Consider the following 26,267-nt stretch of genomic DNA (forward strand, 5'->3'; position numbering starts at 1 on the left):
GGGAATTTACATCGGTCATTGTAAGTGCCGTTTATATTCCACCACAAGCGGACACGGGCACCGCCTTATGCGAGCTGCATGAGGCACTCACACAGCACCAGACACAACACCGGGACGCTGCGCTTATTGTGACGGGGGACTTTAATAGCGCCAACCTCAAACGTGCAGCGCCGAACTTTTATCAACACATCACCTGCCCCACCAGGGGTGAAAGGACACTGGACCACTGCTACACTACGGTCAAGGACGGCTACAAGGCACAATCCCGCCCCCCGTTTGGCAAATCTGATCACGCCGCCATCTTCCTCATGCCAAAATACAAACAAAGGCTGAAACAGGAAGTTCCGGTTCAGAGGAAGGTCGCGCGCTGGACGGATCAATCGGTGGCCGCGTTACAGGACGCACTCGATGACGCAGACTGGGGCATGTTCAGAAACAGCTCCGACGATGACGTCAACGTGTTTACGGAAGCGGTTGTGGGATTCATCGGGAAACTAGCGGATGATACCGTGGAGACAAAGACTATCACAACGTTTCCCAACCAGAAGCCGTGGGTGGATAAAACCATCCGCGACGCTCTGAGATCCCGCACCGCTGCCTACAACACGGGACTCATGACAGGGGACATGGACCCGTACAAAGCCGCGTCATATAACGTGCGGAGGGCGGTGAAAGAGGCGAAGCAGCGCTACGGGAGGAAACTAGAGTCACAACTCCAACAGAGTGACTCTAGGAGCCTGTGGCGGGGACTAAGGACAATAACGGACTATAAAGCACCAACAACCGGTATGACGAACGCGGCCGTGACTCTGGCAGACGAGCTGAACACTTTCTATGCTCGCTTCGAGGCTGCAGCTAAGGTCTCCAACAATGCTAGTGTTAGCGGCGCTAACGGCTGCAGACAGGAAGATACTGCCAGCACCGGAAACGTGCTCGTCATCTCCGAGCATGAAGTAAGGAGAGCCTTCAAGAGAGTGAACACCAGGAAAGCAGCAGGACCAGACGGCATCCCAGGTCGTATCCTAAGAGACTGCGCATACCAGCTAGCTCCTGTGTTCACTGAGATATTCAACATCTCTTTATCTCAGTCGGTGATCCCCACATGCTTCAAAGAGTCCATCATTGTTCCTGTCCCGAAGAAACCCCACCCTGCTTCTCTCAATGACTATCGCCCTGTAGCCCTCACCTCAGTAGTGATGAAGTGCTTTGAACGCCTGGTCAGAGACTTCATCATTTCTTCACTACCAGACACACTGGACCCACTACAGTTCGCTTACCGTCCAAATCGTTCCACAGACGATGCCATCTCTCATCTCCTCCACACATCACTCACTCACTTGGACACTAGAAGGGGGAATTATGTTAAAATGCTCTTCATAGACTACAGCTCTGCATTTAACACCATAATTCCCTCCACGCTCACCACCAAGCTGGAGCATCTGGGACTCAGCTCATCTATGTGTCAGTGGACCTCCAACTTCCTAACTGGCAGACCACAGGCAGTAAGGATGGGCGGACATGTCTCAGCCTCCACCACTCTCAGCACTGGAGCCCCCCAGGGGTGTGTTCTGAGCCCCCTGCTGTACTCTTTGTACACATATGACTGTGTGGCCACTACCAGCTCCACCACCATCATCAAGTTTGCTGACGACACCGTCGTGGTGGGCCTGATCTCTGATAACAACGAGACGGCCTACCTGAAGGAGATTAGGAATCTGGAGAACTGGTGCCAGAGGAACAACCTCCTTCTAAACGTCAGTAAGACAAAGGAGCTGATAGTGGACTTCAGCACTAAGCAGGAGAGGAACTACCAGACCCCCGTCATCAACGAGTGCCCAGTGGAGAGAGTGGACAGCTTCAAATACCTCGGAGTTCACATCACGCAGGACCTGTCATGGTCCTGTCACATCAACACCGTGGTGAAAAAGGCCCGACAGCGTCTCTACCACCTCAGACGCTTGAGAGACTTCCAACTGCCCTCCAAGGTGCTCAGGAACTTTTACTCGTGCACCATAGAGAGCATCCTGGCGGGAAACATCTTAACCTGGTTCGGGAACAGCACCATGCAGGACAGACGAGCTCTACAGAGGGTTGTGCGGTCAGCTGAGCGCACCATCCGCTCCGAGCTCCCTGACCTGCACTCAATCTACAGCAGGCGGTGCTGGACCAAGGCCAGGAAGATCGTGAAGGACCTCAGCCATCCCAACAACAGACTGTTCTCTCTGTTGAGGTCAGGAAAGCGATTCCGCTCCCTGAAGACCAACACAGAGAGACTGAGGAGGAGCTTCTTCCCGCAGGCGATACGGTCTCTCAATCACACCACCACACAGTACTGACCCACACATATGGTTCTTACACACACACTGGACTTTCTGGACTTTGGTTTTGCACAACACTGGTCACTATATTCTTCATTTCCGGTTAATACTTGTACAGCTGCTGTTATTGTGTATATATTTATTTATATTTAGATTCCTTCATACATTCTTATATAGTTCTATATTGTGTATTGTGTATTTTGTTGTACAGTTATTTTATTTTCAACTTTAATTTATATATTTATCTTTATCTTATTCTTCCCAGTTAAATTTACCCTTCATTCTAATTTGTGTTGTACAGTTATTTCATTTTTAACCTTAATTTATATTTTATTCCTTCCTAGTTAAATTTACCCTTTTTAATTTTTCATATTTATTTCCTATCTTATTCATAGCCTTTTCCTTTTTTGTTTTCTTTAGGTCACGAGCAGTTGTCCAAGCATTTCACTACATATCGTACTGTGTATGACTGTGTACGTGACAAATAAAAATTTGAATTTGATTTGAATTTGAGACTGGGAATCTTTCTTTTATACATAAGGCAGCATCAGGATTTATGTAAGCAACTTTTCTTTGTAAATGAAAAAAAAATGTTAGAGATGAATGGATAAATATGAACACCCAGTTGTTGGTATTAGTGTGCAATTGAAGCGTTCTAGTGTTACTCTTCATTTTATTTGGACTAGCTTAATTCAAGTCATAGCTGCGTTCAAATACAGATACAGAAGTTTTTCTTTCTCCTTTTTCCTCCTAAAACACGTCGTGTATATAAAGTTGACGTATAAAATGAAATTGAATCGAGCGGAGGACGACATGTTATGTTAAAATAAGTATAATAAAAGCTTCCCAACAGCAAGCGTTTAACCTAACCAACGTCCAAAGTAGTGTTTCTCTCCCTGAAAATTTTGAGAGTGAGCGTCAGAAACAGAGAGAAATCTTAAGAATGACTTTGAGCACTAGTAGACTAACAATAACTACTGATGTGGCAACATGCAATACCTCCCTCTGCTGCCTCCTCTGTTTCATTTGCACTGCTGCTAGCTTCTGCTGGCAAATGACGAAGTCAACGAAACAACATAGAACTGAACTGAATGGATATGAGTACGATATTGTACCAACAGGGATACCAAATATAGAACACAAAAATTAACTTGAGAATAGTTTTTTTAATAAGCAAATAACTAAATTCAAACTGAAAAAACAAAACAAAACAAATTTGAGCAGCTAGGTCCAGAGCAAATGTAGATATTCCCAGCGCTGCAGAGTTGGTAAATTGGCAGACATTTTTCTCTCGAGTAGATACACTAATAGTTATTTTAAAAGATATTGATAGAGTTTTAAGTACTGACTGAACTTCTTTAACTGAATAAAAGTGAAAAAGCACAGGTGCTGAAACGAACTTAAAGTATAAAAATGAAAAGCAGCTCTTTCAGGGATATTTTTTTCTAGCTCGTCCTTTAACTTTAGCTTCTTTACTCTGGGTTGTTTTTTTTGTTTTTTTTGCCTCCTCAACTTGACTTCTTTTACATCAGCAATAAGCACATTGTGCTATTATTCCTTATCTTTAGGTTGAAATTGGCCTGCTTTAGGGAAGATGTGCAGTGACATGAAACAACTTCCCACAAACACGTTATAAATGAAGGATCTTATTTTGAAAATCCAAGTAGTAGAAAGCAGAGATGTTTGTGTTAAAGTCAAAAGCGGTCAGAAAAGTAAATATTCAGATAAACTGCAGATACCTCAAAATTGCTCACTTCCACTTCCAAATCTACCCAACAAAAATTCCCATCCCACTCCAACCCCCAAGAGGAGCAAGAAGGTCGTCACAATGCTAGAATTTCAAACTCAATACCATTTTACGGATACAATAACACATGGAAAGAATGACAAAGGATAAATAAAGATAAAACAATATTGGTTGGATTAAATGTATTGACTTTCAGCCCTGTTTATTTCCTGTGCTTCTGGTAACTTGACCCCATATTTCGTTGCTGATCAGATAGATTTATTAAGGTAGGCTGCCACCGTTTCTGTCTAGCTGCTGGTAGACTTTTTGTTGCTTCAGTCTGGTACTTTAAGAGAAATGTAACTCACTTTGGACACAAATAATTGTGTTATCCGTAACAAAATGATAACAGACGGCTAATGCAGCTATTAATACTAGCAGTTAATATTAATAGCTGTTTAATACTTGAGCTTTCTTGACCTCACAGATCGGGATGTCTGAAGATGCTTCAACAGCAGTTCAGCTGCTAGTGAGGGGAGGGGCTGTGTGACGTTTGTGTGTCAGCTGGCTGAGGTGATGACAGTACTGTTGGTACCAGTTCTGCTGCAAGTGAATATTTAATCTGATGGTAATTTCTATTATAAGTTAGTGCAGATTTTGTGGACAATCCTACTCGGTGCATATACCAGCTTTAATTTTAAAATGCTTTCAGTGTTTTGAAATCTAAAGGTACCATCAGTCCCAGTTCTGGTGACATCCCTATCCATAACTTTATAACATAAACTGAAGGAGAGATTTGTTCTTGTAAACCGATGTTTAAAATGACATTTTTGTCTGTGTTCCTCGTCATTTGCTCCCAACTCAACCAGCTTCTGGATGTTAATTGATAGCTCTCTTTTTTTTGGTCTATATAAGACTAATAGGGTGTTCAACTGAGCCACAGTCTTAAATAGTATAATGTTGGGGTGTTCATTTAAATAAGCATGCTGTACAGTAACAAAGTATTTCTGCTTTTCCCGCCAACAAGATTCAGATGGTGAACTAAACGTCGTCGGGTTGGACTGTTTGTTTGACTATAAGTTTGTGATGGGTACTTTCTGATATTTTAATGACTGAGAAAATAACCAGCTTTGTTACAAAAATTCACATTTTGTTCTATGATTATCTTTAAATAAGACACAAATTCTTGTATTGCGTTACCCGGCAATGAGTGAAGATCAGAAGATCTTAAGCACTTTTTGTCTTTCTAGTTTCCCTCTAACAGGATTTATTTCCTACTAGCTGCCATGTGCTATATAAGGATGCAAGTATGAACTGTTTATTTCAGTCGCTACACTGAATAATTTCAAGCAGCAAGCAGGAACAAGCAGTCAAATCACCAGCTATACTGCCTGCTGCCATTTGAAGCTTCTAACATGGGAAGTTTCCTGTGGCAGCTTTAATGTTACTGGGCGTGATTATTAGACTTCCCCACCATGCTGTGGTTAAATTTAAAATCATCTAAACTGAAGCAAAGACTAACTATAGATGTTGGAAGCAAGAAAGAAATGCATGTGAACTGCTGAAATACGAGGAGCTTTTTTTGCAGTGACTAATGCCACATAATTGACATATTGATTTATCTCAGTGTTGTTATTGTGTCGCCTTATTTGGCACCGCAAAGAAGCCCGAGCTGATTTTCACTTTTTTCCCTCTCCCCAGTGTGCTGTTTTGTGGTCCATAAGCGCTGTCATGAATTTGTCACCTTCTCCTGTCCGGGGGCCGACAAAGGACCTGCCTCCGATGTAAGTATAAAGAAAGTAAACACCCACACTTGTGCACGAATAAAACATCTACACAGCTTGATTATTCGATCCTTTACTCCTTATTTTTAGTCAGACCTGAAAGCAAAGGTCAGACACACACACCTCTGTTCGTGCACAGGTGTGTGTGTGTGTGTGTGTGTGTGTGTGTGTGTGTGTGTGTGTGTGTTCGATAAACAGCACATTAGCAAAACAAAACCCAGTGCTGACCATGCTCATTTTATTAATAACCATTATTCAACAGCAGAACAGCTTCATGCATTAAAAAATATTTAACCTGAACAGACAGACACACACACACTTACACACACACACACACACACACACACACACACACACACACACAGCCCTAACCTCCTAGCCTTACTCCTGCTGACATGTCAGCCACAAATCACATTCAGACACGTCAGTATAGGAGAATGTGCTGGCTGGCTGCATCAGGTTAATGACCCAATATCTCACTCTCTTTCACTCACGCACGCACGCGCACACACACACACCATTTGTGGGTTTGAATTAATTTTAAATTCATGTCACTGATGTTTATTAATCTCAAACTCCGCTCTTTGTTTTTGTTATATCACCAGTGCTGTTGTTACCTATTTTTGTGCATCCTCCAAATTCACTCAGTTTTCCATCTCTATCTCTTGGTCTCTCATGCTCACATTAGTTCTTTTGTTTTCCCGTAAAATATTTAAACATTTAAAGGCTTTACTCTGGAGAAAATCAGTACTGTAAGTCATCTACTTATGGCTAATCTCTGCCATGGGGAGTGGAGATCATATGATTTTTTTGCGCCGTGATATATCGCATGGTTTAAAATGATTCATCATCAGTCACTGACTGAAATGTTCTGCTGTCCATATACTTTATTTTTGCATCCATGTGGGTTTGCAAATTAAACACATTATGATTAAGAACCTGTTAGAGGAAATTGAGAACCCCTTTTCTTGTAATTTAGCTGAGTCCAGGCTTTAAATGGCGACTAACAGGACAACTGAGAACACCTAACCTTGCAGCTTTAAATCTTTTAACAACCCGAAACAGTCTGAGTTATTTGAATATAATTGTACTCAAGCATCTTCTGTCTCCTCTTTACAGGATCCTCGTAGTAAACACAAGTTTAGGGTCCACACTTACTCAAGCCCCACCTTCTGTGACCACTGTGGCTCCCTCCTGTACGGGCTGATACACCAGGGAATGAAATGTGACCGTAAGTACACGAATATCTGCCTGTGTTTCAGAAAGGAAGCCTTGTGCTTTAGAAGCTTGCATTTTACGCTCTTTTTAAACCTTGCTAGTACTGAGATGGACCCCCATTTCCCTTTATAGGTGCCTTAATTCTTTGTGGCACAGGTGCTGGAAACATTTCTCAGAGATACTGGTCAATAATGACATGAGAGTATTGATGCTCATCTACTGAGCATCTGAATAACGCAGCAGAAATCAGGGCTCATCCGACCAGACAACATTTATTTTCTGATTTTCTCTTGTCTTATTTTGGTGAACCCGTGTTAGCTATAGCCGTGGTTTTCTGTACTTAACTCATAAATGTCCTCTGGTGTGGTCTTCTGCTGCTGCAGCCAATCTGCTTCAATGTGAGGCTCTTCTGCAGAGATGCTCTTCTGTATACCTTGAATGTGACAAGTGGGGATTTGAGTAACTGTTGCCTTCCTCTGAGCTCAAAGCAGTCTGGCCATTCTCTCAGAGCTCAACAAGGCATTTTCACCCAGACAACTTCCGCTTACTGGATATTTTTTCTCATTTTTTTGACTATGTGGGAAAATCCCAGCATATCAGCAGTTTCTAAAACACTCACACCAGTCAGTTTTGCACCAACAACCCTGCCTCATTGAGAAACATTTAAATTTTGTTTCTTCCTCATTTTTGGCTTGAACTTAAGCAGACCGTGTAGACCATGTCTGCATGCCTAAGAGCACTGATTTGCTGCCATGTGATTGGGTGATTCGATACTTGTATGGAAGTAGACTACGTTTAGAAAATGAAATCTGGTTGTTTCTCACATTTACGAGATGGTGTAAAAAAAGGAAAGAAAGAGGAAGACTTGAGGAATTGGCCACAAGTTTCAGGTTTTTGAGATTTCTTCACTTCTGTGGTAAAAAAAAAAAAAGGCAAATTCAGTGTGTTCAGTTTTTCACAATGTAGATGAGCACGGGCGAAAAAACTAATGCTGTTGCAGCATAGAGTGCAGCACAGGATACTCAGGCAAAGATCAACATTTCTGTCATCTAGAAGCTTTTCATTTGACAATAAAAGTTTATGCTGAAACTGATGTTCGTTAGATTATATCTGATCTGATATCAGATTTATCAGTTCTTTTCCTGTCCTGATCAGTTTTACTACTACAGAAGCTTCACTCTGTCGTTAATGCTTTACAGCATTAATGACACACATATTGCTACAGCTAAAGTTAAAGCTTCCACTGCTGAACACTGACTGCAGTTTGCATGAATACTTCACAATAATCAAGCTGCTCATAATATTTTCCCCCCTCCATTTCTTTAGTTGTGTCACAAACTGTTTGTGTTGGCACGAAGAGGAAGTAGGTTACCTCTCTGCAATGCTATACTCAGGCCAGCATTATTTAGTGGGCAGATGTTTCCTCATTGTGCTTTGACTTTGCATCATGAAAATACTAGAGTACCTTATTTGACATAATTTACAAGCGGGTTTGGTTATTTATTAATCCATAGAAACACTCGAGTTGTTCATTAATTGTAAATGTATAATTATCATACAGAAGATGAGACTTATTTCTGTAAGTGTTGGCAGACAAGCGCAAGTAGTCTTCAAGGTTTACACTCGTTAATGGATTAATGGTTCTCATGGGTGTGTTTAGTGCCTGTTGGAGATAATACATTGAAATCCACGGTCACAGAAACATTATTGTTACTGGAAAAGAAAACCTACAGAGAGCAAGAGATTAACTTCTCACTCTCCACCTTCAGAACCTCAACACCACCCACTGATTCAACAGAGTGGAGCAAAATGTGGTACATCAGAAATGTCTGCCATCTAGTGGACGTACTGAGAAATGACCATGGGTTATTAGACTTGTCTGTGTTCTTGCAATGATCAAATTGTTTCCCACTTACTAGTCTGTAAAATAATGAGTTTTGCTTAAACTGTGTTCTACTCTCACTGTCCAGATTTAATGTTTAGCTGTGCCTTTTATTACCGAAGACAAATTTTTAAACTGTTCTGACCAACCTGTATATACAACACATAGCTTTAGTGTTGGTGCTCTTCGGCCCTCAGGCATTTTCTCTGGGCCAAGGTTCATTTAAAATGGACTGAGGAAAGTGGAAAACTGTTCTGTGGTCAGACGAATCGAAGTCTGAAATTTATTTTGGAAAACGTGGACGCCACATCCTGCAGACCATCCGGCTTGTCATCAGTGCTCAGTTCAAAAAGCCTGCATCTCTAATTGTATTGGAGTGCATTACTGTTTATGGAATTTGGCAGCTGGCACAACTAGAAAGGCAACATCAGATGACATCTTCTACAGGTGAGGCCCTGCATATTTCACCAAGACAATGCTAAACCTCATATTACAGAGCTCCATAGCAGAGGAGCCCAGGTGCTAAACTTGCCTCCCTCCAGTTCACCAACTGAAAGGATTTGGAGAATCCTCTGATCTCAGATGTTTGCAGACTTGCTGTTGCTACAGTGGTAGACATGCCCCTGTATTGAGAAGTGCTGCTCCTATCAAATTCATAATGAGCCAGTATATTTTTCTTAAAATGGTACATTTGATGTTTTTCTGTGTTCTACTATGAATAAAGTATGGATTTATGGATTTGATGGATGGATCTGTTTTTATTTACATACGTCAGGGACTATAGGATGGTTTTGGGGGTTGGGTGAGGTCACATCTCTGGTTGCTCTGACCTAACGAGTATGGGTGATATTTGGTCTGGTGTCCGGGATCTGAGAGTTCAATAGTTTTCATTACTTTAAGTACCCAGCATGTTTTTACTTATTATCTAACTGTCTCCAAATTTACCTCTTTGTTTTTTTTGATTAATTTTTTAAGCCCCCTGTGTCTGTTAGGGTGCAGCCCTAAATCTCTTTTAATCTGGCAATAAGGCACTGAAAGCCTTCCGGTAATTACTTTGGGGGGGTTTAGGGCACAGACTGTCACATGTTAGACAGACTGTGATGATTGTGATTCATAACCAACCTGCACAATTTTCCTGTCTCTCTCTCTCTGTTCAGACTGTATGATGAACATCCACAAGCGATGTGTCGCCAACGTCCCGAGCCTGTGCGGGACGGATCACACGGAAAGGCGAGGACGCATCCACATCTCTGCGCAGATCACTGACGACACTCTCACCGTCACCAGTGAGTGCTCCCACACACACGAGCGCACTGAGTGCATCTCAAAGCTCTCTGCCAGCCTAAGACTAAAACCGGAAAGTCCATTAGTTGATCAATGATCCAACGATTGACCCACATTGCCACTGGGACATGCACCCACGTGCCAGCGCTCCCTTTCAGACAGCTGTGGATTGATTATGGAACAGAAACTAAACTGTTGTTAAGTGTTGTCTAATGTGGCCAGAGTTATTTAGGGCAGGCTGAAGCTTTAGACATGGATGGGTTGCGCTAACACTTTGGGAAAGGACAAATTGCGGACAGTCTAAAAGTGTGTTTTATCCTGGGATCTTCTGGCACTTATTTGTATTTATGTCCTCAACCCCCCCCCCACAGTCAAAGAGGCTAAGAACCTGGTGCCTATGGATCCCAACGGCCTGTCAGACCCCTACGTCAAGCTCAAGCTGATTCCCGATCCCAAGAGTGAGAGCAAGCAGAAGACAAAGACCATCAAATGCTCCCTCAACCCCACGTGGAACGAGACCTTCACTTTGTGAGACACCTTTTTGTTGAACATAACTTGCCTTTTGATTAAAGTTACTCACTTGGCCTCATTTTGAGTCGCATATGCGCAAACCTAACTGGAGCTCGTGCAAGTGACCCAGTCCTCTCTCCTCCTCCTGTTTGTGCTCGTTGTTTTTCGAGCTATTCTCGGGTAGGAAAGGTATGAAAAACTGTGATTTGCTGCATTGTTTTTAAGTTTGTACAGAGAGAGATGAGAGGACTGTGATCTCAGGTTTTCATTTTTAGCTATATTAGGAACGCACTTTATCTTCCGTTTCACTGTCCTCCATTTTTTTCCTTTTAGCAACCTCAAAGAAACTGACAAGGACCGCCGTCTGTCAGTAGAGGTCTGGGACTGGGATTTGACCAGCAGGAATGACTTCATGGGATCACTGTCCTTTGGGATCTCAGAGCTACAGAAACAAGGGATAGATGGATGGTGAGAAAATTACACAGGTGTAACTAGAAATGATACAGGCAGGACGTGCAGGGGTGTGAATGTTTAGGAGGCTTTGTTGTCATAGTCTGGTGATAATCCTGGATTTTGTCTGGCAATGCTCTGCTTTCATTCTGGGGTTTAGGTTTAAGATGCTGTCCCAGGAGGAAGGAGAATACTTTAATGTTCCTGTCCAGCCAGATGGAGAGGATGGTAATGAGGAGCTACGGCAAAAGTTTGAGGTAAGACTCACAGAAATCGACGAGAATGACGACTGGTTTAATTTGTGCTCTTGCCTATTTCTTGTTCTCTAATAAACTACTTCTTCCCCCTTCCCCATTTTAATTCTCTCTCTAGAGAGCGAGAGTGGGTCCAGGGAAGCCCACTGACTCCTCTTCTTCCTCCTCGGTGTGCAAGTACGACAGCAACGGCAATCAGGACCGCGTCAAGCTCTCAGATTTCAACTTCATCATGGTTCTGGGCAAGGGCAGCTTCGGCAAGGTGGGGCACGCGTCAGTAGAAATGTGATGTTTCTGATGTAAACATGGCATGAATGAAATCTCTTTAAAACTCACTGATTTCCTTTGGTTGACTCCCTCAAAGGTGATGCTGGCTGAGAGGAAAGGCACAGATGAGTTGTACGCCATCAAAATCCTGAAAAAAGACGTGGTGATCCAAGATGATGACGTGGAGTGCACCATGGTGGAGAAGAGAGTCCTCGCCCTGTCAGGAAAACCACCTTTCCTCACTCAGCTGCACTCATGCTTCCAAACCATGGTGAGACAGCTTGAAGCACGACCAGCTTCTTATCTTTTATAATGTTATCAGAGTGCTTTCCATGGCTTGTTTGCTTTGGTCTGTTTACTGTGTAAATTTGAACTGTGTAATTATCAGCCTGTCAGTAAACTGTGATTCTGAATAATTTATTCCTCTCTTCTGGTCTCCTGCTTCTTCTTTATTGCTCCTAGGACCGATTGTATTTTGTCATGGAGTATATTAATGGAGGAGACCTTATGTACCATATCCAACAGGTCGGCAAGTTTAAGGAGCCTCATGCTGTGTGAGTGCATGCACACACACACACACACACACACACACACACACACACACACACACACACACACACACACACACACACACACACACACACACACACACACACACAGTGAGTTTGATCAAATCTAGAAGAGAATCAAGCATTTCGATGCTCTTAAACAATCCCCCACTTAAGAAACTCAATGGTGATTAACAAAACAGAATTTGGCATCCAGACTTTCCTTAACTAATAAGTTTAGTTTCACATCAAAGTTGATGTGCCACCATTAATATCTTGTTTTTGCTTCTCCTCGTCTGTTCTTGCTTTCTTACTTATAAGCAGTGTTGGGTAAGTTACTTTAAATTAGTAACTTAGTTACATTACTAGTTTCTTCTATCAAAAGTAACTCAGTTACTTCAAGTTACTCGTTACTTTCAGAGTAACTAGTTACTAGGGAAAGTAACTTTGATTTAACTCAGAATTCTCTTGTTAATGTGTTGCTTCCGTAACTGGATACCCAGCAAGCTTGCCAGTCTTCTAGCTTGCTTACTTGCCACAAGTGCACTGTGCCACCTACCAATAGAAAGGAAAAAATAATGTGCACATTTCCACGAGAGAAATCCCACGCCTGATTCTATCCTAGCCATTCTATCCTCGCTTTTTACATCCAACACAAAAACTGCAGTCGTGGTGCTTTCGATTGTACTCAGAACTCGGAAATTCTGCCTTCTGAATAGGAAGATGTAGGTAACACCAGACTGCAGATGAGCTGCATACAGGGCTGGACTGGGACAAAAAAATCGTCCCGGGCATTTTGACTAGAGGCCGGCCCACCATTATAGGAAAAATCATAAAGCCTTTGAATGAAAACAAACACTGTTGTGACAGTGATGTACACTGTTCTGATGGTATATATGTATCAATCTATCAATCGTTTGTTGTAAGACTCAGATAATTATTTTTTTAAAAGTGAGACATTTTAAATGAGAATAAGAAAGTATTTCCTTGTGCCCCCCTCTCCCTTTTAATGCCCTACATGGACCCCTGGCAACACTTTACTAGATCCGCCCCTGCACAGTTACCAGCTGTCAGCTACTTAGAAAAGGATCCTGGCGTTATTTGTCTCTCAGAAACAGTTCATAACTTCCCTTCAACTCATTCATGTCACCTAAAAGGTAAACCTGTTTCTCCATCACAGCTCTGATGATTCAGTAAGGACGTCTCCTGGTTTCATCTTCATGTTTCCCTCTCACCAGATAACCAAACCGATATCATGACCAGCAGGTTTACAGCTGTGGCTCCAGCAAACATCAGCTGATACTAGAAATTAATATTAAATAAATTCTAACAACAGCTGATCAAGCTTAAACGTGCTGCTGTTGTTTAGCGCGACATCCGCTGGTTTCCTGTTTCTGGCGCAAAGTGAGCGATAAATAAACAAGAAAGCCGATCAGCTGATCATTGATCAGTTTCATGATTGAAGTAGAAACAGGAGAGGGAGGGGGAGAGGATGAGAGAAGAAGAGGCAGCTGTGCAGCGTAAACACAGAGTAACTCCAGCTTTGTGTCTTTTTCATTGTAGCTGAAGTCCGGGACAAACTGTTCCTCTTCACCTCAATAAGAAACGCGTAATATTTTCTCTGAATACGAGACGATTCCGTTTTTTACAGGACAGTTGGCAACTCTAATAATTAACCTTATGAACAAAATAAAGTTCAACATCAGTAACATAGCACCCACCCAGCTGTATAGAAACTCCGTCATGCTAGCTAGCACGCAGTACGAAAAATTCAGCATAACAAAAATAAACTCCACCTAAACTTGGTTCATATCTGACCCAGATGGACTGCAGGTCATAACTTCTTACCTGAAGTTCAGTTCAACTGACACTCACAGACCAGCGGCCACTTCGGGTCTCTCCTCTTGCCTCCCTTTTCCTTCATCCACCTGCTGGCCTCCACCACTTGCTAATGTTATTGAATCTGTGGAAGCTCCGCGATAGCCACCACAGGAAGTAACGAATAACGAGCCTATCTAAATCCCAGTAACGAGTAACGCGTTCCCGGTCTTGGCATAATAACTAGTTACTGTGCTCTTACCACAATAATAACGTAGTTACTGTAACGCGTTACTTAATAACGCGTTAGTCCCAACACTGCTTATAAGTGATGCAACAATACTCCAGATCTCCAAATCGCACTTCAGGACTAAGATAACTTTGCATATTCACAATTCCAAAATAATCCTTTTTTATACATTACTGGATCTTGGTGCAGCTCGTCAGTTAATTCACTGTCTCAAACGAGCAGTCTTGGCTCCCCTCTTCCTTCCATTAAGTCAGCCACACTTTGATTGGCTCCATCTTGCAAACAGAATGTTTGAACAGCTGTGTTCCTGTGATGACCTCATTAAACATATCTGTTCTCATTGACTCAGTGTTTAGTCTGAAAGAAGAGCTTTTGATTTACATTGAGTGAGATAAAAAATTGCCATTTTATCTTCATATATAGCTGGAGAAAAAAGAAATTCGACCCCCCTTGTTCACTTATAAAAGAAATGAACAGTCTTTATTTTTATGGTAGTTTCATTTTATTTCCCGTACTGCATGATTGAGGAAAAAAATGAAAAGTGTAATATGTGCCCAATAAACATAACAGCTCAGGGAATCTTAGGGACTAACTACCGCCGCTCCACTTGGCTCATTAACGTAAGCAATATGTGCACGTGGCTAATTAGCATGACATTACATAATGCAAGTTAACAGAGCTATTTCTCAGCCTGTATCTACACACATGGTGTTTACACAAGCACAATCAAAACATGCCCTTAATAGGAAATGTTTAAACAGATGGCGAGTTAAACTGTGTATTCCACCTCAAAGCTTTGCTAACATAGCTCCGGTGTTAGCTACAGGGATGAAGCAGCACCTACCTTTTTCTGCCACTGTTGTCACATAATCCTTAACTGTCTGTATTTACATTCATGCACTCAGCAGCTGGTCTTCACATAATGCTGGCATCTTTGTTGAAGACAAAGGTCAAGATAAACCTTTACCAGATGACAGGTTAACAGGTACTTCCTGTTTTAACACTTGCGCAGATCCGTGTATGAGGAGAGACGAGTTCCTTTGCAGTAAAAGCTCTGCAGCTCAGAAAGGTTATACATTACTTAAAGTGGCAGCCAAAACTGTTATAAAATGAACTTTTTATGCATTTTGTGCGTTATACTTACAAATGTTGATGTTTTTGTCATTCGTGGTGCTTAAAAAAATGAAAATGCATGAGGCACACTTTAACCTCTCTGAAGGGCTTCAATAGGAGATATCAGAGCATCACCAAACGCACCTTTCAGTTAAAGACGGATGTTTGCCTCTGTTTTAGGTTCTATGCTGCTGAGATTGCCATCGGCCTGTTCTTCCTTCATTCCAAGGGCATTGTGTATCGGTGAGATGGTTTTTGAATCAGCTCGGCTACTCGCGTGTAGTTTCCGGTCCCTTTTAGTTTACAGATGTGAGTAACATCTGTGCGTTTGGATGTTTTTGCAGGGATCTGAAGCTGGACAATGTGATGCTGGACTCTGAGGGCCATATAAAGATTGCAGATTTTGGAATGTGTAAAGAAAACATGCTTGATGGCATTACCACAAAGACTTTTTGTGGAACTCCAGACTACATCGCTCCAGAGGTGTGTTTTACGGGTTAGCCACTGTCTAGTTGTCGATTGGTTTATTTTAATCTTTCAGACATTGATTGCAACCCTATTCTTTCTCTTGCAGATCATAGCCTATCAGCCTTATGGGAAGTCTGTGGACTGGTGGGCTTTTGGAGTCCTGCTTTATGAAATGCTTGCTGGACAGGTTTGTATTCATCTACTGCTTACCCTCTTAAATTATTATTATTATTATTATTGTTATTATTTTACCAAAACAACAACTAAAAAAAGGGTCTGCATTTGTGCCTCTCTAGCCGCCTTTCGATGGTGAAGATGAAGATGAGCTTTTCCAGTCCATCATGGAGCATCACGTCTCATACCCTAAATCCATGTCCAAAGAAGCAGTTGCTATCTGCAAGGGGGTAAGTTGTTTTTCACTCTGAGCACTGGAGGGTTCGTCATATTATAAAGGCTGCTGCGTGTTAGTGCGCACCCTCCAGCAGTGAGGCTGAACTGCCTCTTAACAGCTCGTGGCAGCAAACGATGATTGTACTTGTTTATTTGCCCTCCACACCTCCTCATCTGTGATATCTTTTTATTTGTTTACTAATGCGTTAAATAGTTACAGTACACATTAATAAAGATCACTGTTTTTCATCTCATTAATAATATTTTGCATGACATAATGACTTTGCATTGCTGTTTTTAATTTAAAAATGCTGCCTTTATGTAATGCATACATGCTACAGATTGATTATGGGTCCGTTTTAAAAAGACTAAACGAATACGACTCATCTTGCATTGTATGTCTTTGTGTAATCTCTAGCTGATGACCAAACACCCGGCTAAGCGTCTGGGCTGCGGCCCAGAAGGTGAGAGAGACATCAAGGAGCACGCCTTCTTCCGCTACATAGACTGGGAAAAACTGGAGAATAAGGAAGTCCAGCCGCCTTTCAAACCGAAAGCTGTGAGTATATGACACGCTGACTCACTTCAGCTGTTCATTTTATCAGCCTTCACTAAATGCCTTAGAAATCTTTGCACAGTAGTTAAGAAAATGCCACAGTTTGCTCAAACCTTTAAGGTAAGTTATCAGGATTAGTTTGTTCATCCTTCAAACCCAACCATCACCTGCCGTTGGTCACTGCACTCACCAATGCAGAGCTGATTTATTTATTTATGTGAGTGTAGTCACCAATGATGAAGGCAGATGTCACCTGGCTCACGTATGGACCAATGGAAATCCACAGTTTCGGCTGTGAATGATTTTATTGGTTGATGCCATATTTTAGTTGTATTTCTCTTTTTTCTCTTTGTTGCTTGTTGTCCTTTTTTTCCTGTCATCCTTCATCAAACTCACTGCATCCCCCCCCCCCCCCCATCTCTCTCCTCTCCTCTCCATGGCAGTGTGGGCGTGATGCGGAGAACTTTGACCGCTTTTTCACACGCCATCCCCCAGAGCTGACCCCCCCAGATCAGGACGTTATAGTCAACCTGGACCAGCAAGAATTCCAAGGCTTCTCATTTGTTAACCCTGAGTACTCCTACACAGATCACTGACCATGCCGCATATTACTGGTCTGCATTAGTATCTCTTGCACCACACATACTGTACAAAAAAATAAATAAATCACAATTTCATATTGTATTTGGAAGGGTGAAAGAAATCACTCAACATTTTGGAAAATGTGTCTTTTCCTTTTAACTCATCACAATTTGATAGCAAATAATATCACTCTAGTGTTAATGTACGTGGCGTTGTAGCTAGGTAGGGATTAAGCCTCAGTCACACACTTCCCAACCCCCTGGCAACGTGAAATGTGTGTTCTCTGACTGGTTGGACTGGTTGCTGGCTGTTGCTAGGTAAAAGTGTTGCACAGAGGTTGCTGCACCCAAAACCTGCATGCTATTTCTACGTGGAAGATGCCAAATATTTTCTATAGTTACTCTCCAAATTTTAGTGAAACTTAAAAAAAGACAGTTTGCATTCAAAGGAAAAGTCATGCTTTTTAAAATATTTTGGTTGCAGCAGTAAGACACAACTTTTTGCATTTTGCAAGTACTGTGAATCTTTTCAGACAAATCTGCGTGTTCCATATAAGCTAACTGCATGAAGGTTTTCAGCCCACAGCCCTCTTTGTGACCAATTTCACCTAGCAACAGCCAGCAACTTCTTACCATCTGGTCACAGAATACATGCTTTTCCTTAGCATCAGGTGGTTACCAGGGGTTACTGACCAGCAGTTAGCATTAAGTTTGGAAGCACCTAGAAATAGCTAGCCTGGCTCTTTCTAATCTCAACAATAAGGTAACCAGAATTAAAGCAGATTAACATGTCTCTGTGGTTTTACAGATATGCAACACAACAAAGCTGCGAGTTGTGGCTTAAACTCATAAACAAAGCAGTACAACTGTCTCGCTTTATGGGGAAGCTAGCAAGCACACTAGCACAGATATCCTGGTTGGTAAAATAGTGTTATATGATATAAAACCTCCCTAAGATTCTTAAAGGACATCAGTGGCCTGTAAGGAAAGAGCCACATGACAGATGATGACACTGAAAGGTAGCATTTAGCTGTCCTTGAGCAACCTGGTTGGTTTACCTTCTGGCACTGCTGTAAAGTTTGATAGGTAGCACATAAACAGCGACACATTAAAAGTATAACTCCTAAACAACTTGATTACCAACTTTTAAATATTACAAAGCAGGGTGGTATCTTTTTAGTTAATATGTTAATATTAGAAATAAACATTCCAGTCTGTCATACTTTTTGTGCAAATTAGCATGAATTTGCACAGTTAAACTGCTAGCGAGCACAAACGGTTAACAGTGCTAAACATTGAGTAACAATTTATATTTTGAAGATTGTTAGCTACAAACAGTAAAACATTAGTCTAGCTGCCAGTTTGTTTTTTTTATACACATTGCGCAAAGAAAAAAAATTAAAGACTTGGTTAGCAGTTAGCCACTAGCTCATTAATCTAGCTCTGCTAACCCTCTCAGTTGAATAACCTTTGCCTTGCAGGTTGCTACATTTGCTTCAAAGATTAAAACATTAAATAAAAGATTTTTGTGTAGTTAATGGTAGTTATTGTTGCCACATTAGTGAGGAGAACCAGGCTAGCTGGCCCCCCCAGCTTCCATTTTTCACATTAAACCAGGCTAACACCTCTGCATAAACATGGGTGATATTTATCATCTCATCTGACTTTCAGAAAAAAAATTGAATCGGATGTATTTCTTGTATTTCCTAAATAATGTTCACACATGAACATTATTTACAGGTGCTCCACTGAAATGCGACTAAAATAATCAAGTGTCAAGGTGCCAGTAGGCGGCTAATCTTGTTTGCAGCAGCGACACTGTTCTGAGTTTATTGTAGTTTAGCGCGTCACGTTACACTGCTGCTCTTGTAGCAGCTCTACTGGCTGTATTTTTATCTTTAGTACAGACATGTTGCTCGCTCCTAAATGCCACACGGCTGCTCACACTGGCAGGCTGATGTCGGAGTCAGACCTCAGGGCCGACTTTAGCCTGCTCCGTCTCTATGTTGCCCTCCTTTGTAAGGCAAGGCAAGGCAAGTTTATTTGTATAGCACAATTCAACAACAAGGTGATTCAAAGTGCTTTACAGAGACATTAGAAACAAGAACAAATAAAAAGCATGATTTAAAATTGAATAAAACAAGCAAATAAACTAACTAACTAATTAACAAACAAACAAACAAACAACAATGTAATTGCATATTGACTATGACAACCTATATTGATGAGTGTACTATGATCACATGTTGGTAATTCATGCAGTGTAAGTGAAAATTGACCAATTGCTTTGCTATGATTGTTTGACTACTAATCATTTTTCCGAATGTTTACTTTTGTCTAAAATCTGCATCAACTTAGTGATTTTTTTTTTTTTTTTTAAATGTCATTGTTTGTTGGGGTTTTTTGTTTTCTTTCTTTTTTTTAAAAGCTCTTCTCATGATCAATTTCCGAAAACAATCTCCACAGTTACACTGTTTTTAATGACAGAGATCATATCTCTTTGCTTGTGCACAACCATCTTTGGAGAATTTCACATATGATGAAGGTGTTTCGAGTTTTGTGAAGTCGGTAGTCTGTTAGCTTACAGAAACAGGATGTCCAAAAGTGCCAAAATAAAGTCCAGAATTCACAAGGCTGTGAAACAACTCAACAACTGTGATGAAGGCAGCCATTTTGTGCCATTTTGCAGTTCATGTATAATTATGATATGCATTATACTTTTTGTTCACAAGTAATACAATATCCCATAATTTTCATATATCAAATGAACTGTCTGAGTTGTATTAAACTTTTGTAACTGTTTAACGATGCAGGGTAGTAACAGTGTGTCAAATGATGTTCTTTGAGCTCGTATCAAAAAGAAAAGAAAAAAAAAAGAGACAGGAAGGCGATATCAAAGGGTTTGTTTTACAAAAATGCTTCTTGAAAAACTATTCTTCCAGATGAAAAAGCGCTTATTGTGATGATGGCAATGGTGAGGAATACATGTTGAAATAACAAGAGAGTGCAGAGAAAATTATACATATATACATATATATATATCAGAGAGATACTGTATTTGGATACATTGTTTCTGGATGAGAGAGATGCTTCAGTGGATTGTGTAATTGTCCTGTATGACTGGAAACTGATAATATACTCACTGATGCCTACCAGACTACTTCTGCTGTGTCTGCTTTGTTAATGTTGTTGCACCCAAACACAGTGCATCAGATACCCCCATCCAAGCATCCAAGGTCTGTGAAAAGTCCCCTAACTCATCACATAAATTCAGACTTGGTTTGGGAAAAGTGTCATTTAACACACATACAGTGCAGAATAGCAACAGCTAATATCTGCTAGGCTGCCCTCATTCACAATAGTTATGAAAGGTTTAGCACAATTTTTAAAGCTTTCCCAAAGACCAGAGACGGATGGATGTAGCTACAGTGATAACACGCACTAGTTAATGAAACCCCCAGTTTAAAGCTTCTGCCACCAACAACAATAAAACACCTTTTTTTCTGACAAACGAGATAACTAAATAAAAGCTATGATCAAAATGCCCCTTTGACGCTTTTGTTAGTGAATAAAAACGAGATGAAACTGTTCCGATCCAAACTGATTGTGCTGTGTAGAAAGGCAGGATGAGTTTGGAAGTGATCCAATCAGAAGTAATCTCCCATGCTTCTGGTTTCTCATGAAAATGTGAAAAGATTTTAATGCTTGAGATGAAGGAAAGAGCAAACATATGGAAACATTTCACAGTTGATGTCAAGGGAAATAAGACGCTTTGTAAACCATGTGGAGCATCTCTCATCGGTAAAAACACATTTACACTTTATAATTTAGTTGAATGAATCAACTTTGGGTTTAGTCTGTGATAATCTTTTATTTAGTCGACAAAAACTAAAAGAATTTGGATGCCTAAATAATGATTGAAACTACATTTTTGTAATAAAAAGACTATGCTCATGCTCATTGGCTAACGACTAATCAATCACAATGAACCGTGTAGGCTACCAAGATTTTTAAAAATTATCATCTTTTTAATTCAGTATGACATGAAAGGAGTGACTGAGCAGATAAACTGGAGCAGGAAAATGTTTACTGAGGTAAAGTCAGGTGCTTTGCCTTTAAATTTATAGAGGACCGGAAGTCATTTTTTTCAATTCCAGCTATCGCCCCCTGCTGGCTGTTAAAAAGAGCGCAAGGTTACAGCACAGTTTTAAGCTACGTCCTTGTTTTACGCTGTCTGTGGTCGAGACATAGTAGGACACTAGTGAGCCCTTTAAAAGGTCAGTGTAGGAAATTTCTGTATCTGGATTTCGTTTGCGTCACATGGCTGTTACTGTTGTCTGAGTTGAGGTTGGACTGCCGGGCAGTTGCACATTTTATATTTGTTGACGCATCAAATCATTTAAAATGGCTCTGCTGTGATACTTGGTCAATAGTGAAATTACTACTCCTGTATTTGAATGGAGTCTTCTTACATCTGGATGCTCGACTATTTTGTGAAAACACCTGCACCAGCTTTTTGAAGATTGAACCCACCGCACGGCCAAAATAATTCTGATGGTGTCATGTAGACGTATGAAAAGTTTAATAAAAATGTATAAAACTTGAATGGTTTAACTGTGGCACCTACAAAATTTAATCAGTCACAGGTTTAAACTGATTTATTAGCGTCTTTAAAGCTTGTGACACATAAACCATCAGTCCGATTTATAATTTGAAGAGCTTAGGGTTATCAAAAACATAAATCCACATATACTGTGTGATTATTGTTACTCAGTCTCCATACACCAAGTTTTAATCAATGAATCAATGAAACACTCTGAAGCCACAAACATACACTTGCTTCATGCACTAATGGTGAACACGTGGACCATTGGTAGAGATGGGGAAAGTCATTTCAGCTGGAAGCCCTGTGATGAAACGAGGAGGTAGGAAACTAAAAGTGTGTGTGTGTGTGTGTGTGTGTGTGTGTGTGTGTGTGTGTGTGTGTGTGTGTGAGTGACTCGTGTGTCTTGGGCTCACTGCTTCACCTCCCTGTGTGAAATCCTTTCGGTTGTGGTTTGGTCCTCAGCAGGTCTCTTTTATCGATCCTCGTCTGCTCTGTACTGGAACATTTCCTCTGTCTCTCTCTGGCTCTGGAAGTTTGTCTTGGGTCTTTCTGCATCTGTGCTGTTGAAGTTGTTCAGGGTGGTCTCTTTGACTGTGTTTCTGGGTTCGTCCGCAGAGTGTGTTTTGTTTGTTATCCACTTGCTTTCTCAGTCTATTTGGAATCTGATCTGTTGTGCTCAGTCTAACAGTTTTGGTGGTGCCACCTTTTACTAGTGATCAGAGGTGTGGACTACACTGGACTCTGACATCAAAACGCACACGCAGCCCACACGACTGATTCATAAAAAAAATAGCCAGATGCTCATATGGACACTGAAACAGATGATGACAGGAAACCTTAAAAGACCAGTAAGAAAAAGTGAGGATATCAGGATACCAAATCAGTTTGAGTGTTCATATGAATGTTAGATTATTGTTGTAACTTTAAGTCCTTTGACCTGAAATGACTTTATATCACCTCAACCCAAAGACTAAAGTTGACCTGATCAATATAATCACATTATGACCATTTCACAGAGTTTCCCTATTAAGACAAACTCAAGGGGTCAAGAGTCTTCATTTGCCCTCAGCTCTACGAAGCGTTTTTGCAGACTTCAGATCATCAGTTTGGATTTAAAAGCTTTGCTCTTACAAGCTGCTGACATCAAACTTGAAAGCATGAAAAACTGAATCAGTTAAATCCCAAAAGGTTGATTCTGTTCACCTGACCGCAGCGTTTTCAGCAGGAGTCACTCATCCAGGTGACTTCTTCAGTCTCAGCTGACTGCAGGTTTCCCCAACCTTATAAACAGTACATTTGCACAATAACTGAAACCAGCCCAATAAATGAACAATGGGCTGTGAGGTCAGTTCCTTGATCATTAATGCACAAATTGTCATGACCATTGATCAAAGACCATGAGTACCATTTACAGAGAGTTAGGGACTAGTAAAGCGCTATACAAATACAGGCCATTTACCATTCCCCAAGGACCCCAAAGCGCTCTACACATTCAGTCATCCACCCATTCACACACTGGTGATGGCAAGCCACCCTGGGGCCCATTGACAGAGGCGAGTGGAATGGCTGCAATCTCAGCATTTTAAGATGGCAAAAGATATACCCTTAGGGCCCCCCCCCCCCCCTTTTTCCCTTTCCATGTAAATGGCTTTCTTGACTCTGCACTCAAACCAGCGTTCCTCCCTGTCCAGGAAGTGTACATCCTCATCCAGATGACCAGAATCAATCTTTAGGATTTACTTACCTGGATGATTCAGCATCAATCAGTTAAAGTGTCATGACTGTGGACATGTATAATCAGTCCATCATTGGTCATTTACACTGCAGAAAAAGAGTAGCAAGTGGAGCTGAGGCCTATAAACTTTAAGCCAAAAACACCAGACCGCAGCTCATTGAAGGAGGTTTTCAGGATATTTTAGTATTTTTATGGACTGATTTTGAATTCATCACATGATTTTGCACGTTGAATTTGACTTTCTAGACTTCAGGCACTAGACACTGACTTTGTCCCACCTCTGGCAATGATCAAACTGTGTCTTTGCTTGTGTCACAAGTATTTGCCTCCTCCTCTACGCTTCATCTTTGTGCTTTTTCTAACATAGATGTTCTAATTCCTTGTTGTCAACCCTCTGTCTGAACCGCCTTTTTTTTTTTAAAAAAAAAAAAACCTCTTTTACAAATACGCTCTAACTTTATTCTCTTTCTTCCTTCTTTCTGTTTTTATTTATTTATTTTTTTGTGCGTGTGTGTGTCAGAAAACACGCAGAGACGTCTGCAACTTCGACAAGGAGTTTACAAAGATGGTGGTGGAGCTGACGCCAACAGACAAGCTCTTCATCATGAACCTTGACCAGAACGAGTTTCAAGGCTTCTCCTACACCAACCCAGAATTCATCATACAAGTCTGATGACTTCCGGCTGGTTAGAGGCCGGACTTTACTCCAGCTTGTACAGCCCAGCCACATTTCATTAAAGACCCATCCAGCATCAGATCAGGACTCAGAGCCGCGCCGTCTTCAGTCTCGACCCACACCAGCATCTAAACTGGGCAATCATAAACCGTCACATTAGCTCCACAAACACACAGACAGCAGTGTGAAACAAAGCCCGCTGGTTGCCAGTTTCCAGAAAACTCCAGGTGGTTAGCATTCCCAGTACCTCACAGTGAGCCGGTCAGTATGAAGAGCGGTGATCAAGAGTCACAGTGAATGTGCTAATAGTGTGTATGTGCTCTATTGATCACCAACAAGAGTGTCTGTTTACTTGATTTTCTTCTCTTCAGCCTGTGGAAGTTGCATCATGAGCCTGCAATGATCAATATGTACATGCTCACTCACACACACGTGTGTCTGTGCAGGCTGCGGTTTGGAGCAAGGTTGGTTTTGAATTCAAAAAGCTCTGATTTATAACCTCATGTCTAAGTTAGTCCTGAACTTAGTCTTAAGCACGTTTCGTCTTCCAAATTGATGCAAAAAGAAAAATTAAAAAAGGAAAAAAAAAAAAAAAGACCCCCCACCCCAAATGCCTGTTTCGGCAGAGATATTTAAAGACGTCTTTCTCTAGCTTAATCTCTTTCTCTATGGCACTGTGTACGTATGCGGTGGGTTAGTGCTGTAGGCCTATACAGTCTTTGTGGTGCCGCTCCTCTATGCATGCCATGTTTGTTGGTCCAGTAGTTTAAAGACTTGCTTTCAACCTCTCGGACAACGAGGGGGGACCTCGTCAGGTGTCCAGAGTCAGTTCTGAAATATCCAAAATCAAAGTTTTAGTTCCCACTCTGAATGCTGTATCTCTTAATAGTGTTTTGAATATGCGTGGCTACACAGTTTGCTTTACAAAGCACGGAGCAAAGACTGTCTGGCTGTCTGTAAATGAGCGTATCGATGTAACGGTGCTGTATGACCTGTGTTTGTGTGTATGTGTGAATAGGAATGGGATGTAGAGCTAGAAGTGTTTTTCATGTTATCGTGCACTTCTCTACTATTCCCCCCCCCCCCCCCCCCCGTTCTCTCCCCCCCCCTCCTCCTCCTTCCCTTAAATCTTCTTTTGATCTCCGTCCCCCCCTCCCCCCTGGTTAACGTTCATATCATTTTAAGGAAATGTGATAAGACGAGAAAGACAGAGGGAGGGCAAAAGATGGGGGAGTAAAGTGTTAACTATGCAAAAAGGCAGGAGGAGGAGGAAGTGGGCAACTTTTATTAAGCAACCAAGGGATTGTGTAAATGGACAGTGTACATGTGTTGCATGCGCTGTCTTTACCTGCGCGTGAGAGACACCTGCAGAAAGATGCATTAAAATGAATTATCATAAAACATTCCAGAAACTCTGGCTCTCTTGTGTTTTTCTCCTTTTTATCAAAGACAATCTTGTGATCGTGCTTCATTTCTTACCGAGATGTATATTATGTCTGCGATGGAGAGGAGGGATTGTTCTTGAAAGCGATACAGATTTTTAAATCTGTATTGTATTCTTGAAATTAAAGCAGCTATAATGAGCAGTTCTATAGATGTAGTGATAATAAGTGTATCAAATGGCTCTGTGAGAACATGAAATAAGTCGCTTGGACGGATGAATCTGCAGAGGATTACAGCCCGATTCTGCTTACAGCTCCTTGGAAACTATTATTAACGCTTATTAAATGTGCACATTTAACTTCTCAACAGAAACACTGTGTTCAAAGGCCTGCTGTGCAAGTTCACCAATGACATATATATAATAATGTGCGGTTTAGTCGAGAAGCTGAA

The 26,267-nt window shown here is 41.4% G+C and overlaps 1 protein-coding gene across 2 annotated transcripts in view; it reads left to right on the forward strand.

The window, feature by feature from the left end:
- The window catches only part of LOC101478005 (protein kinase C beta type), a 49,644-nt gene extending 24,133 nt beyond the window's left edge, over nt 1–25,511 (forward strand). The window contains exons 3-17 of one of the 2 annotated variants that reach the window (XM_004568352.6): nt 5,746–5,828; nt 6,948–7,059; nt 10,086–10,214; nt 10,584–10,740; nt 11,056–11,190; nt 11,333–11,429; nt 11,545–11,688; nt 11,791–11,964; nt 12,156–12,247; nt 15,603–15,665; nt 15,767–15,905; nt 15,997–16,077; nt 16,187–16,294; nt 16,699–16,839; nt 24,279–25,511. In XM_004568352.6, coding sequence (XP_004568409.1) covers nt 5,746–5,828; nt 6,948–7,059; nt 10,086–10,214; nt 10,584–10,740; nt 11,056–11,190; nt 11,333–11,429; nt 11,545–11,688; nt 11,791–11,964; nt 12,156–12,247; nt 15,603–15,665; nt 15,767–15,905; nt 15,997–16,077; nt 16,187–16,294; nt 16,699–16,839; nt 24,279–24,431 — 1,808 coding nt within the window. In that variant the 3' untranslated portion in view covers nt 24,432–25,511. Of the gene's footprint in view, nt 1–5,745; nt 5,829–6,947; nt 7,060–10,085; nt 10,215–10,583; nt 10,741–11,055; nt 11,191–11,332; nt 11,430–11,544; nt 11,689–11,790; nt 11,965–12,155; nt 12,248–15,602; nt 15,666–15,766; nt 15,906–15,996; nt 16,078–16,186; nt 16,295–16,698; nt 16,840–17,279; nt 20,575–24,278 lie in introns of those variants that run through there. The other variant, XM_004568351.3, reaches the window with a different exon arrangement.
- The last annotated feature ends 756 nt before the right edge of the window (nt 25,512–26,267 follow it).

The sequence above is a fragment of the Maylandia zebra genome, linkage group LG6 (genome assembly GCF_041146795.1).
Source record: "Maylandia zebra isolate NMK-2024a linkage group LG6, Mzebra_GT3a, whole genome shotgun sequence".
In the NCBI taxonomy this organism is placed as follows: Eukaryota; Metazoa; Chordata; class Actinopteri; order Cichliformes; family Cichlidae; genus Maylandia; species Maylandia zebra.